This window comes from Tachypleus tridentatus, chromosome 9 (genome assembly GCF_004210375.1).
Source record: "Tachypleus tridentatus isolate NWPU-2018 chromosome 9, ASM421037v1, whole genome shotgun sequence".
Classification (NCBI taxonomy): domain Eukaryota; kingdom Metazoa; phylum Arthropoda; class Merostomata; order Xiphosura; family Limulidae; genus Tachypleus; species Tachypleus tridentatus.
The window spans coordinates 72,509,912-72,526,097 of NC_134833.1; the positions used below are offsets into that span (position 1 = coordinate 72,509,912).

General features: G+C 33.6%; 1 protein-coding gene across 4 annotated transcripts in view; it reads left to right on the forward strand.

The window, feature by feature from the left end:
* The first annotated feature begins 13,883 nt into the window (after window positions 1-13,883).
* LOC143225484 (transcriptional enhancer factor TEF-1-like) overlaps window positions 13,884-16,186 on the forward strand; it is a 127,480-nt gene continuing 125,177 nt past the window's right edge. For 2 of the 4 annotated variants that reach the window (XM_076454971.1, XM_076454974.1), the window contains exon 1: window positions 13,885-14,079. In XM_076454971.1, coding sequence (XP_076311086.1) covers window positions 14,031-14,079 — 49 coding nt within the window. In that variant the 5' untranslated portion in view covers window positions 13,885-14,030. Of the gene's footprint in view, window positions 14,080-16,186 lie in introns of all 4 variants that reach the window. The other 2 variants (XM_076454975.1, XM_076454972.1) reach the window with 2 other exon arrangements.

A 16,186-nucleotide genomic window follows, 5' to 3' on the forward strand; every position in this document is an offset into this window, starting at 1 on the left:
AAAAAATCGCTTTCTATGAAAGAAACACGACATCACATGTGGTATTATTACACCTACAGTTTCTACCCCATCAACTTCAATCCTCAAGAAGAAGTCAAGTTAAGATGCTAGAATATTTTGTCACTAAGCTAAAAAACAAAGACGATTGCATTAGGTGTTACCACTATATATTTAATTATTCACTTATCCAATTGTATATTTTAAAAGCATTTATTCAAGGGCACTAATTTATGCATAAAATGAAGGCTTAAAATACACTAAACTCTAGATAACAGTTTATTGTTTTAATACGATAAATACAATAATACAAAGTGTTATAATACAATAAAAACGTTACAATCAATTTTTCACTTATGATTTGTGGAAACAAGACCTTATGAAATGAGTTGTTGTTTTATTTTAATAATTTCTATTAAATCTGTACACTTCGCAGTTCCCCTTTATAACAATAAATCTCTTGAAAAAAGTCTATGTACATAATTTACCATTATTATAAAATGATAGTAAACATGACAGTTTAACCAAACACTAGCTGCAAGTAAAATGAATTTACATCAGTAAAAATAAGCATAGATAAACTAAAAAAATGATTAGTCATCTTTGTTGCTTCTTGTCATCTGATCAACAAGTGCATCTTTTTATTATTGCATCCAGTGGCTCAGCGGTAGCTTAACACACTAAAATCGAATTTCAATACCCGCTGTCATAAGAGCACAGATAACCTATTGCATTTGTGTTTAACAGCAGCCATACAAAGAAACATTTTTATCTCTATAAATAAAAAGGAAAGGTCAAATAAATATTCTGAGTTTTTCTTCACATATTATCAAGTTTATCGTCAAATCAAGCAGCATGACTGAAAACTTACTGCAGTAATTGTTATGTGGGAAGAGAACAGTCCCAGAATAATAGTTAGTTTTAAAAATTATGACACCGTAAGTTTTAAACGTGCGTAAAACCTAAAGTTCTTTTCAACATGAGATAACTTACTGAAAACATATCTCTAAAGTTTGACCGTAATTAGAAATAAGCGACTGAAAATTACCATAAAAAACTAAATATAGAACTATGTCATAAAAATCTATCTTACTCAGTTTCTTGATAGAAATGTTAAAGCTATTTATGTAAAACTGTAAATAATGTAAATTATTATAAAAGGTTTTTTCAATGTGCATTCCTGTTAGTTGTAAGAGAGCTTTCCCATGAGAAGTTTTGCTTGTACAATTTACCTCCTCTGAGATCGAAACATTTACATCTGATAAGTGGTGACTGTAAAAGAAAGGTAGAGGGTACTAGTGGTTAAATGTTTTCTGTTTTCTAGTCCCCACCATCTTTCCTCGTGTAGAGCTGAGGACTGATCTCAGCCTGCAGGGTACAGGTTCCACCCCTCTGAAGCCATCCCTTGCCATCACGAAATGAACAAACTTAAAGGTATGTGTGCAGTATAAAGCGATAAACAATAACTAGTATAATATAATAATTTAAAACGTACAAGTTTTTGAAGAATGTAACTAGACATACACATTTCACATTCATTAGCGTGTTTTGCATTTGTGGCACCTGAAAGTCAGTGAAACCTTGATTTCCTAGTCTAGACAGTGGACAAATCTATCCCAAATAGAGTATATTCCAAGTTTAAAAGCTGGTAGATCATTCTATAGATGTTTTTGTATCATTTTTAAATATGGAAAAGTTTGAAGAATTCCATTTTTCAAATTTAACATTTAAAGATAAATTAACTATTCAGACTGCTACATCTAGTTTGATTTTAGAGAGAGAATTATGACATATAATTGAAATTAATTTTGTTACGAGTCATAAATATCAGGTACAATGATTGTGAAAGGGCTGAGTATTAGTTACCATAGTCAGCAAAGTATAAACAAATACAACCCAGTCTGTGATACCAATAATTTATAAACACCAGACAGGTTTCGAGATGCTTAAAATTGCACGTGAAATAATACAGTCCATATTTGTTGTCATGACTTAGGCTTATCATTCTTCCACTGGAGGTATGACCGACTCGCAACCGGCCTGGGCGCTATCAGTATCACTCACAGTTCCGCTACTCTCGCTCGTGGAACTGTCCTAATCACTAGAACTTGTCAGATCTGTGTCAAAAGTAACTGTTCTAGGTTCGTTCAGAGTAGGTTCGAACCGATATGGCGCTACCCGACACTGTTCAGAACACAAAATCAAAACAGACTCCGCCTCTGTTTCTCCGTACGCACTGGCCATGTTTATTTACATTCAACGCGCTGGCGTTGGCAGTTTCTTTGGCAACTATTACGTCACAGTACCTTTCCTAGCGGCAAACGTAAAAACTAAAACGTCGGATTGCTGCTCGGAAAGGGCTCTTTCTGCACCAAGTTCTATGTTTCATTTATTAGCACATATTTTTTATACAAAATGTGCACCTGCAAAATTAATCAGTATGAGTAGTTCATTTGACTGCAAAGTTTTCTTGTTTCTGTAAAATTCACCTTTAAGTAAATCTTTTTTTTTAAGGACTGAGATATATGAACTAACCATGGTAATCTTTCTTCCCATGTGTCTCATTCTAATGTTAAAGCAAGATAATTAAACTGTTTTTCGGTGGCTCTGTACCCTCAATCATCTTAGATAATTCAATTTCCAGCAATTTGAGAAATCCAAGACTTCATATATCAGGTCCCTTATAGATTTAACTGTTCTTGTATTGATGGTAATGGTTATGGCATCAATGTATTGGTTCACACCCTTTTGTTTACAATCATTCCCTAACTAAAAGAATAAAAATGGATGTAGCATCCAAAACTGCTGAAAAAGTTACTATTACTTAAGCATGCACACTCGTTACAATGGTTTTAAGACAGAGTTGTGCTTCAACAAAGCATTCCATCATGACATTTGGAGTAGATACGTCTACTTTACTATCACCATCAAAGTTTTTCTCTCTTTTTTTTTGCCCTGAAACTTCATCTATTGCCAAGGTTATATCTTTGTCTATTTCCAGGTAACTTGTACCAAAATTGAGCATTTGAGTATTGTTTTTTCATTACCTGTTTATTCAGCTATTGAGAAGAAGTCTTAACACTGCACATTAGAATCATTGAACAATGATGGATTAATCAGCATCTTATTTCTAAGAATTGTCTTACTTAAGTTCATAGACTAACATAATAAAAATACGAATATCTTCAAGATATAAGGTACAGATAAAATTTTCCCAAACATACGACAACTAGATTTATCAAGCTGTCATGGAGATAATGAACATTTTATTCAATAGAACTTTCTTGGACTTTATTGTTGTCTATATGACATCAAGAACATGATCAGCATTTACTAAATTTCTTGTATTTTCATAAAACAAGCATTCATCTATTATGCTAAACTTCCTTCATTCAGCAGTTTTCGCTGGTATAGAAAGACAAGATTTGTGTTTGAAATGTTCACGATGGTTTACTGTATTTATAAGCTTATCATTACTCATATTATTTCATATGCCACTGGATGCCATTGTTATCCATTTGCTATATGATTGTTTCTAGTGTCTGTCATTTTTGGAAAACATTGGTTCGGCAGATTTTGATCAGCTCATAGGTTAGATATTATTTTCATGCAAATTCATTGAGAGTTCAATTGATATAGACTTCTATATGGTGATGTTGATGAATTAGGACGCTAGATCCATAGGGTGCATATTCTAGAACTACTTTATTCGATGACTCTAGATCCATAGGGTGCATATTCTAGACAGCTAAATGTGTCATAGCAGTTAGTTAGATCAAACCATGAATTAATCAAAGGGTTTATGGCTTGTTGCTACAAAAATGTGCTCCTGGGTGTACTATGATAATGATAGTAAATGTTATCATTCTGTCAAAACAAATTTACTGTTAAATATTCGCTATCCTTTGTACAAGAGGTATCTAAATTTTCAAGTGTAGACGAATTCTTTATGGCCATGTTTGATATTCTGTCATTCACTAACGTCCCACTTGAAGAAGCAATTGAAATAATTATTAAACAGTTATTACCTATCAAAAATGACCTGCGCTCTAGCTTTAACCAACAAAAAATTCGAAAAGCATCTTGAGTGGCCATCAAGGACAATTACTTCGCTTTTAATGGTCATTATTACGACCAAATAGACAAAGTGGCCATGGAATCATCTCTAGGTCTGACCTATGTAAATATTTTTCTATGTTATTTATTACGAACGTCAATGACCAGATAACGTAGCTTTTTCAGACGTTCAAATAAACAAAATTAACAACATCTTTACTAACTGTCATTTCGACTTTCGACAGTTTTATACCAGATACTTCAAACATAACATTTTTCTAAATATTCTAAACAGAATGTATGACTTCTGTTCTGATTACTTCTCTCTTCACTCAGAGATTTTGCAAATTTACAACATATTACAAAATAATGGTTATCCCCTTAATTTCCTACCTACCTAAAAGTCACACACTGTCTCAAAATATTCACTGATGATTATCTCTGCTTTCATGCTTTCAAGCGGCAATGGTTTGGTTTGTTTTGAATTTCGCGCAAAGCTACTCAAGGGCTATCTGCGCTAGCCGTCCCAAATTTAGCAATGTAAGACTAGAGGGAAGGCAGCTAGTCATCACCACCCACCGCTAACTCTTGGGCTGCTTTTTTACCAACGAATAGTGGGATTGATCGTAAAATTATAACGCCCTCTTACGGCTGAAAGGGCGAGCATGTTTGGTGCTACGGGGATTCGAACCCGCGACCCTCAGATTACGAGACGAACGCTTTAATCCACTAGGCCATTCCGGGCTCCCCCAGCGGTATGTTTGCGGACTCACACTGCTAAAAACCGGGTTTCTATACAGGTGGTGGGCAGAGCACAGGTAGCCCATTGTGCAGCTTCGTGTTTAATTCAAAACAAACAAAACGCTTTCATTGGCAAACAAAGTTTTAAATTCAAGTATCGAATTCTAAAGAATAATCGAAATATATTACCCACAAATTAAACTAAATTTTTTATTTATGTTAAATTTAGAATTAAAATGTGTTCACAACCAATGACACTCTACCCATGAGTCAGGTATGAATACACTTGTGTTAACTCTAAGGCTATCTACAAATAAATGCACAGGAGTACACGGGAACATTAGCAAGAAGCGCATGTGAGCTAAATAATTCACCTGAGTCTTATATCTGATTGCACAGTAACAATAACAACTACCCCATACCTCTATCAAACTTTAAAATTTTCGACTCCGGAACCACAGACAAACTCTTTATTAAAGAAAGCCTCATAATTTCCAAAGATCACCCAACACTAAATAATAACATCAGTTTTTCTCTGTTGCCATTAATGTAGTCATTTCCGGATTCTCAGTGTTTTTATTTGAATTCATTATTATTTTAAATATATAGTGTTTATATAGTTGTATTTAGGCCTTTCTCTATACTTTTAACAATGTTATTCATTAAACATGTGAATGTCAAACGTTTTATGGTACATTCTATTAAATCATTACTAATTAATCTGTTCTTTCTAAACTTCCAATTGAATACGAAAACTCACTCGATGCTAATGTTGTTTTTTGTAGCTCAAATATTATACTCTAATATTTTTAATATTTTTTTTATAAACAACTACGTTGATGATGGAATTTAAGGAAAATTTCGAAACATGAGTATTAAAGATGTTTTTCGGCATTACAGTGTTATTAATATTTATTATAAAAAGTTCGGTTGTTGGGGCCCGGCATGGCCAAGCGTGTTAAGGCGTGCGACTCGTAATCTGAGGGTCGTGGGTTCGCATCCCCGTCGCGCCAAACATGCTCGCCCTTTCAGCCGTGGGGGCGTTATAATGTGACGGTTAATCCCAGTATTCGTTGGTAGAAGAGTAGCCCAAGAGTTGGCGGTGGGTGGTGATGACTAGCTGCCTTCCCTCTTGCCTTACACTGCTAAATTAGGGACGGCTAACACAGATATCCCTCGTGCAGCTTTGTGTGAAATTTAAAAACAAACAAACAAATCAGTTTCATTGTTGTGTTATGGTAATTGTTCTTAATTGATATTTTAAAGTGGCATGATATTAGTTAATGTTATAATTTTATATATATGTAAAAATGGCTGGTTTGGGTTGAGAAAAATTTTTATATAGAAGAGCGAACAACGTTTCGACCTACTTCTCTACAAGTGGGTTTTCTCGTCATCACTGATTATAATTTTATGTCTGTGCAATAACGATCAATGACTACAAGTACTTCATTTGAGATTTCTTTTGAAGTCTCAGTAGTTCAGTTCTGTCTAGGGTCCCACAAAATATAACGGCAACCCTGATTATATGAATAAACGTTTCATAGTTCAAAACCAGTGACCTTTGTAGAAATTGTTAACGAAAACAATAGAGTATAAAAAATCTGATACCAGTCTAACCACTTCATAATATAAGCGTACAAACCTAATAATCTGTTGAAACTCTTTTTTCATTAATGTGAGTTTATTGGAAACTAAAATTTATCGGAAGTCACATTATTTTGAACAGAAATTGGGGAAAAAAAGGCCTATTAAAGATTTGTGTTTAAGGTAAGGCATAGTCTTGACAACTTATTACTGTAAATTTAACGACAAAATACGCCTAAACCTTGCATGGAACTATACATAACACTTATAAACTATACTAGTGTTGTATCGATTAATATAGTAGATGGTGATATTCTTATTATATTCTTCGCTTCATAATATTTAACATCTATTATGATTAAACTTTTAACTTTTATTAGCTTACTGATCAAGCTAGAACATTGATTAGGCACTTTATTACGACCCCTCATCAACGTACATATACATATAAAATACTGATTATTTTTTGAAACATGTAAAGTCAACTAGTCATGTGCTTACTTAAGCTAAACTACAAGAACTGGTGTAATTCTGTTGTAAATTAATCTTGACAGAGATTGAGCACTTTGCTTTCTTTAAAAAGATGAATAAAACTCACTGTGGAGCTAAAGATTGTCTTTATCATATCCACTGTGATAAAGAAGGACTCTTCTAATACCTTCATGCAACAATCCACTACATTAGTGTCATTAATTTTAAATTAAATATGAAAGAACGACAATAAATTTATTCATCTTTCTTAGCCAGTACAGCCACCATATTTCAGTTCAATTAAATCTCTTTGAGATCAAAATTGAATATTTCATTTATCGCTCTAACCCTTTGGCGATATCTGTGGTTCACGGATAACAACAATATTCCGTAACAAATGAACCACAACTACCAAGTAGCTGAAGTTTATGGCACGCCGAGTTTACTGGTGCAGGTAGGATGATGGACCAGACAGTGTACACTATAAAATGTAAACAGAAATGGATATTTTAGATAAATTTGGAACGCGTGTGTTTGTAAACTATCTCATACGTCGAATTGAAAAATAATTATAGCTTGTATGAAGAAACGTTAATACTTTAATTTACGGTCGTTGTAAACAACCATGGTTCACTTTTATTCTTATATCGATCAACTGCAAAAATGTTTAAATGGATAGAAGTGTAATTGAAAATCTGTAACAGAACGTATTTAAAAGCATACACAGAGAGTAAAAGCCACATCCTTTACAACGGCCAAAAAAGTTAAGTTCCTACTATGTGTACAAAATAAGACTTTACGCTCAGAATAATAAAGGCTAGAAATGTTAGATATTTTCTGTGTGTAATTTAAAAACATGTCTATTTTCATAAAATTAATTGTTATTGAAATGTTGTTTTAAACGATTATGATCTGAAAAATATATGTTTATTAATTTCTTCAAAAAGTGAATGAAATTATCTAAATAAAAACGTGCAAATAAATAGAACCTTCGCACAAAGCAACACGAGGGATATATGCGCTAGCCTTTCCTAACCTAGCGGAAAGGTAGGGTAGCTATTCGTCACCACGCACAGCCAACTTTTGGGCTACTCTTTTATGGTGTGTGTGTTTTCTTATTGCAAAGCCACATTGGGCTATTTGCTGAATCCACCAAAGAAAATCGAACCCCTGATTTTAGCGTTGTAAGCGAATAGTGGGATTGAGTGTCACATTATAATGTGCCTACTGTTGAAAGGGCAAGCAGGTTCAGTGTGACAGGGATTTAATCCCTCGACCCTCAGATCACGTGTCGAGACATTATGTGGCATATTACAAAAAAAATCTATAATCTTATCTATGAGAATAATGAATTCACTAATATTCCAAAAATATTAATTAGTCATCTTTTCGTCAGTTTTTAATTTAAATATTACATTATGTTTTCAAATGTTTTATCATTCTTTTGTGTCTTATCATCTGTGATTGTTTTGCTGTTTTCAGTTTTTATGATAATTCAGATATTTAGACTATTCTGAGAGTACTTTTGATTTGCTTTAAGTTTCACAGTAGAGGAATGAGGAATCGCTAAAAAATTCGCACATCAACATCATTGAGTTGTCAGGTTGTGATAACTATGCTGCTCAGAATTGCTTGTTTTAACACTTTATATGATTTGTTTTGATACGAAACAACAGATGCTTTTAGATACGTGAAATAACAATATGATCCCTCATGAAATTTGTTCGTTTTTTAATTTCGTGCAAAGATACACGAGAGCTATCTGCGCTAGCCATCCCTAATTTAGTAGTGTAAGACTGGATGGACGGCCGCTACTCATCACCACTCACCGCCAACTCTAGGACTACTCTTTTACCAACGAATAGTGGGGTTGATAGTCACATTATAACGCTCCCACGGCTGAAAGGGCAAGTATATTTGATATGATAGACATTCGAACCCGCAACCATCATACTGCGAGTCAAGCATCGTAACTACTTGGCCATGCTGGCCTCTCCTTTATTAAGACAAACGTAAGAACAAGAAAATGTCTTTCGAGATAAATAAAAGCAAAAACATCTTTATTGCCATTACCTGAAATGTCATACTTTTGAAAAACTATATATTTGAGATCGAGGACACCAATAAATTTATTGCCTCTAATTTACTGTGTCAATATACTTAATGAATATTCTTTAAGACGCATAAAGTGATTATTATTTTGAATCCAATGTGATACCTTGAAGTGTTCCCAGCACTTCAGAGTGACAGTCAGTTCTTTAGTCTAGAGTGTGACTGGTATTGTATTGTTAATTGGCTGTTACCTCTGGTCAACAGTTCAAACTTAGTGACGAAATAAGAATATTTGCCTTTGACATTCAAACGTGGTTCACAAAGCCCGACGCTGTTCGTCAAGTGAATTCTGAAAAATTATAGTGTTTTCTAATCCATTACTAAAACACTGCATGAAACGCAGTGTATGTTTCATAAGTACCTGTTTCTAACTTCACAAATATTATGATACAGGATAAGTCAAATATTTTTTTCATAATACCCCCTGAAAAGTTACTCAGTCACTCGTTGTTAAGTACTCCTTCTTTTTGTAATTGCTGTTTTTTTTACGAATGGTAAAAACATAGGTCTTGATTAAATTGTTGCTAATATATTGCAACTTCAATACTTTTTGTGTTTTTTTCATTACTTTAATCAAGTACATTCTAGGTGCTTTACATCATTACTCCTTAAGTGCTTGATAAACGTCTTATGAAGGAGTGTGTGTGTGTTTTGTTTTATAGCTACCTGTAGCTTGTCCACCCCGAAAACCAAATTCAAAGAACGCAAAAAGTTACCTTCACACGTTTTCGAACACTGCAAATCAAATAAACACAACAAAACCATAGAAAACACCCAAATACTAAATAAAGAAACAAACATAAACAAACGCAAAATTAAAGAAGCCTTACTTATACAGCAACTCAAGCCCAAAATAAACCAATACAAAGGAACCCCTTCATACCTCATTAATAAATATATCCAACATCTAAGCACGCCCTCTACATTCCAACACTCAATTACACAACCGCCTTCAAACATGTGGTCAGCTATCGGACAGTTACCTCTTTCTTTCTTTGTGAATCTGACGATGACCAAAGAAGGTCGAAACCTTGATTGCTTCTCTACATAGTGCTTTCTCAATCCAAACCATCCGTTTTTACACATATAATTTTCTCTACAAGTGGGGTTTCTCGTCATCACAGTTTATCAGTTTATGGATGAAAGAGTTTATTATTATTAGCTGTTTGTAAATTATTTCAGTAGTTGTTAGGATTTTGTCCCTTCGAATTAGTGTTTAGCCATTCAGTGCGTGGTCCATTGAAGTTGCTGAAGGAACAATGGTTCGAAGATGGCCCAAAAGAAATGCAGCTACTGGATTATGTTTCTAACTTTTGTTTGATCCAGACTGTTAGGTGTTTATGAAATGGCTGGGGGAAAATTTTGAATCTTCCCGAGCTAGATTTATAAACGTTTACGACCGCAAAACTGAAGATCGTAAATTTCATCCTGGTGGCATAGTCTTAGTATTGTTATCCACTGTGGGACATCCACTTAAATCTGAAGTACCATTGTCTATATGAGGATGTTCAGAAAATCAATGAGACAGATTATGTTGTGAAAACAACTGATAATCGAAAGGCTACTCAGCTATGTCATAACAATATGTTTAAGCCCTATCACATCCGAGGTGCATATGAAAACATTTTAACTGTTGCGCGTTCTGTTGATATTGATGACAGTTGCTGTGGCTCAGATATCCGTAATTTTGATAATATTAGAAATAAATGCAACATCAAACTGAGTAATTCTGACATTCTGACCAATTTTAATTCAAAACTTGATCACTTGCCTTCTGAAGAGAAAATTCAACTTGCTAGTTGATTCTTTAAATATGCATGTATATTTCTGAACGTTCCTGATCAAACCAACATTGCTGTTTATGATGTACATATGGGTGATACTTCTTCTGTAAAACAACGTCCCTATCGTGTAGTCCAAACAAGGTTGATAAAATGCGTAAAGAAATATCTTATATGCTGGAAAATAGCACTATAGAATCCAGTAAAAGTGACAGTCTTCAAGTTGTGTACTGATTCCTAAATCTGATGAAAGGATAGATTCTGTACAAACTTGCACAAAGTAAATGCTTTGAAAGAGATAAATTCCGATCTCATTCCAAATATAGAAGATTGTATCGATAAAATTGGAAAAGCCAGATTTATCACAAAATGTGACCTGCTGAAGGAATTCTGCGTTGTTCCTTTATCTGACAGAGCAAAAGAAATATATGCTTTTGTTTCTCCTAATGGATTATAACAGTAATGTAATACCGTTTTGGATGAAAAATTCTCAAGTAACTTTTCAGCAAATAATGATTTAGTGTCACAAAAATCTGTCAGATGCTGGAATTTATGTTGATGATATTGTAATTTACAGTAACACTTTGGAAAAACACTATGTGTATTATGTGGTGTTTTTAAGGGGCTTAAGAAAAACAATCTCACAGTAAATTTGGCAGAAAGTGACTTTGTAAAGCCAAAGTTTATTGCGTTATCCAATCCCTACAAACAAGAAAAGTTTGATGAAATGTTTCGGAATGACTAGTTATTACAGATAGTTTTGCAAAACATTTACTGACATACTATTAACAAACCTGTTGAAGAAAAATCAAAAGCTCAAGTAGTCTGAAACATGCCAATCTGATTTTAAAAAAGTCAAATTTTATCATGCACTTACTCTATATTGGTGACACCTGACTTTAATAAGTCTTTTGCTTTAGCTGTTGATGCCAGTGGTTGATGTGTTGGTGCCATTCTCTTACAGTTAGACGACAAATATATTGAAAACCCTGTTTGTTATTTTTCTAAAAAAAGTTGTCACCAAAATACCTATTCAAATGTGGAAAAAGATATATTGGCTTTAGTGTTCGTTTTAAAATATTTCAAAATGTATATGTGTGCATCACAACAACCTATTGTCATCATTCACACTAACCATAACCCACTAACGTTTATGAACCAAATGAAGGGCAAAAACACAAGGCTGTTGAATTGGAGTTTAGCATTACAAAAGTATAATTTGAAAATGAACCATGTGAAAGGGATTGATAATACCTGTGCTGATGCACTTTCACATGCTATGTAATATTATGATCATATGGTTATTTCTATTGATTGGGTTATACACTGTCATGATTATTGAACTTGTATAATTCTTTGACAGTTTATTATATTTAATGTACTGTTAACAATGTATATAGTAGCTTAATTAAAAATTGCCTAACTCAAATTTTATTCTCTAAGGAGGAAAGTGTGATTGATTTACTAATATATGTTTTTTAATATTGGTGTTTGTTTTAATTAAACATATATTTAGTAATGTATTTAACTTACAATGTTAAACGTTTATCGCAAAAATGCCGCCTACTTTCAAAAAATTTATAGAAGATTCCCAAGCGTAAGAATTAACAGTGTACTATGTGTGTATAAAATATTGTTGCCAACTGAGCTTTCGAGAACGTCGCCTGAAGGGGTCCCCCCTCTAGTACAGCGGTATGTCTACGGATTTACAACGCTAAAATCAGGGGTTCGATTCCCATCGGTAAGCTCAGCAGATAGCCCGCTGTGGTTTTAGCTCGGCATGACCAAGCGTGTTAAGGCATGCGATTCGTAATCTGAGGGTCGCGGGTTCGCATCCCCGTCGCGCCAAACATGCTCGCCCTTTCAGCCGTAGGGGCGTTATAATGTGACGTTCAATCCCACTATTCGTTGGTAAAAGAGTAGCCTAAGAGTTGGCGGTGGGTGGTGATGACTAGCTGCCTTCCCTCTAGTCTTACACTACTAAATTAGGGACGGCTAGCACAGATAGCCCTCGAGTAGCTTTGTGCGGAATTCAAAAAACAAAAAACAATCGCCTGAAGGTTATATATCGACGTGCCAATAGACAGTTTTCATAATATTGTTGGTCCGCTACAATCATTTATTATAAACCTTGGAAGTTATAGTTGTGATAAACGCTTATTACTCGGAAAACTACAAATATTTAACCAGAAACATCTATAGATTTCAAAAATTACAAGCCGTTCAACGTCAGAGAGTTAATTTTGAATGTTAGTATTTCTACAAGGACATCAGATATCTCGGTGAAAAGTAAGTTGTAAGCCACGTGAGGGCAACCAAAAATAGAGTTAGCTAGCCTTCCCGTCCAGAGAAGTGCATCTGTGCATCAAGATAGAATTAATTTGCTCTTAGGGAGCCATCAATAAAAGGTTCAGTTCTAGACCAAATAGAAAACTCTCTATAGTTTGCATATTTGTAAAACTCTTGTGTATAAACCATTATTTGTAATAAACATTATTATAAATTCTATTGTTGTTTGTATATTAAAATATTTGTGTTGATAAAAAAAAACTGTGTGTATCAATCTTACTAGCAAATATCATAAATTTCATACTTATCGACATTTAGTTAACTTCTAAATTACTATCAAAATTTGAGATACTAATACATAACGTCTGTAACATAATAAATCGGATACTCGCCCAAGGTAAATTATAATACGTAACAATGTCATATCCAGTTCTAACAACATTCATAAATTAGATGGAGATCCATTGGATAAAACATAGTCAAAGTGGTTTTGTTTGTATCTAAAACCACTACTCGCTAATTTGTTAAAACATAGCTCTCGATTTACTTGCTCTGTGTAGAAAAAAGTTCATTTACCCATATGAAAGAAAAACTAATGATAAAATGTCATTAAAACTTCAACCCTTCTATTTCAAGCATTAAAATACTTGTTTGTTTTGGATTAGTTGTTGCGTTTTTTTGTTTGTTTATTATTAAAGTATATCTTAAACATAAAACATGGTTGTTATCAGAAGCGAAACCTCATGACGTATATATTCTCATTAGCTAATAAGAGTACATCGCTAGCCTTTATTGTAACTTGCTACTAGAGGGCGCTAAGGAGGAAATAATGAAAGGTGGAAACTGAGTGCATGTGCCAGCCTGTATTGTGCATACGATCGGTAACGACTCACGCTTTTAGTATATGTTTGAAAGAAAGAAAGAAAATTTAGAAAGTCATAATGTTAATAAGAGAAGTTGTGTATTAATAAGATACATATTTTTTTCAGTTTCATTATGGAACATATTTACTTAGCGCATGCGTATAAATTTGGAATACCGTCAGGTGAGTGTCAGTTATTCTCTTATTTCAAATAAACTTCCAATGGCTTAAAAATTGTCCTAGAATATTCAAACCAAGTTACAAGTTTAAATATGTTATTAATAATGAGTAAAGATTACGTTTGACACTCATAATTTAAAATATCATTAATAATAACTAAAAATTTAATGTAAGTTTTGTGAAATAACCAGCCACATTAAAACTCAATAATTAAAACAAAATGAACTTTTGAAAAATTTCAAGAATATCTAAAAGTTCATCTGGAACGAGAATAAATTCACAGCGTTATGTGAATAGTTTGTTTTCTGAGAAGTGTTATAATTACCTCTTTATCGTTTGTTTTGCTACACTTCCTGTGATTACACACTAAATAAAAACAATTTATCAGGATTATCGTGTATGGTTCCCAAATGCTAGCACTGTTATTACATCGAAAACACAAGTTGAAATGTTGACATGAAGGCACTGTTATTTAAATCGTAAATATAGAGTTGAAACGTTGATATGAAGCAAGAATATTTTCGATCTGCTGGGTCAACTAATGTGAATCCAACTTACTTTAAAACTTTCGAATATTTTCCTTGTTGTTTATTTAGCTCCATATTCATGTCGTTTATTATTTTAAAATTTTTGTTCTATAGCTATTAAAAGCACCTGTACCGTTTGTGACGATAAAGTAGTTTTATGTGTAGTGCTTGTATTTGATTTTGGATAATTTTTTAAAATCATAAATCATTTGTGGATTTGTAAATTGACATGGTAAAGACTATACACTGAAACTTGAAAATAATAAAATACGTTGAAGCAAACAGTCCACATTTTTCTAGATGCTTCAATATCGGTGTAAAGCTTGAAAAGTGTCAGAAACAGGATCGTAAAGTTAATCAATGAACGATCAAAATTAACCTGCATCAAAACTCCTACTCTGCTGAAACGATTTATTTTAGTATAACAGTATGTTAGTAGTATATTTGTTTTGGCAAGTATTTCTCAACCAGTTCAATGATTTCTACTCTTTCTTTGCATGTCTTATGACAAAAAATGATTTATTCTCAGAAAAAAAATCTCCTGTTAAATAAAAAAAGGCATTTCGTTATTGTATCTCAAAACGGCTGGTATTGGTATTAACACTTTTACTAATAATGCAGAGAAGAACGTTTTGATCTTCCTAGGTCATCTGCAGGTTAACAAAGGCTGTTCTCTGCTTTATTAGTAAAAGTATTGATACCCATACCAGCCGTTTTGAGGCACGTTTTTTTTATTGCTTTTATTTATTTTTTTATTTATTAAGTGGTAATATACTTTTTCATTATCGTAAACGTGACATCTTAATGTGAACATACCTGAATGAGCGTTTCAAGGTTCACACAACTATTGAAATGTTAATTTTTGCACTAAAATAAACATGTTTTCTGTACAGAGGAATATCCATTCCCCTTGTATGTCAGTAGTATCACTTTCATAATTTAAACTTTAATGTATAGTTTGAAATCTATTCTACCGCAGTGAGAAGTTGCCGTACAGTTTTTATTAAGGCTATTTCGTTTTATTAAGTAATTATAATATCAATTACGTCTTCAGAAGCTCCTTGTATAACAACATTTTCTTATTACAAACTTACCTGGGCTGGTTGTGGTCTGGTGGTTAGTGTGTTAAGTTGTGAAATGCAAGGTCCAAGGTTCGAGCGCGCGATATACCGTCAAACATATTTCGCATTCTTAACTATGGTCGCATTTTAAAAGTGACAGTCAATTCTCTTATTCGATTAAGAGTAGCCACGTAGGAGACAGGTGTTTTTAACTACTTGTTCTCCCTCTAGTCAATAAATATAAATTATGGATGGCTATGCCTAAGCCTGGGGTCCTGGCTATTTAGTTCATTTACCATTCAAGTTAAAAAACCAAATACTTATGTTTGTTTGTTTGGAAATTTCGCACAAAGCTACTCGAGGGCTATCTGTGCTAGCCGTCCCTAATTTAGCAGTGTAAGACTAGAGAGAAGACAGCTAGTCATCACCACCCACCGCCAACTCTTGGGCTACTCTTTACCAACGAATAGTGGGATTGACCGTCACATTATACACCCTCACGGCTGGGAGGGCGAGTATGTT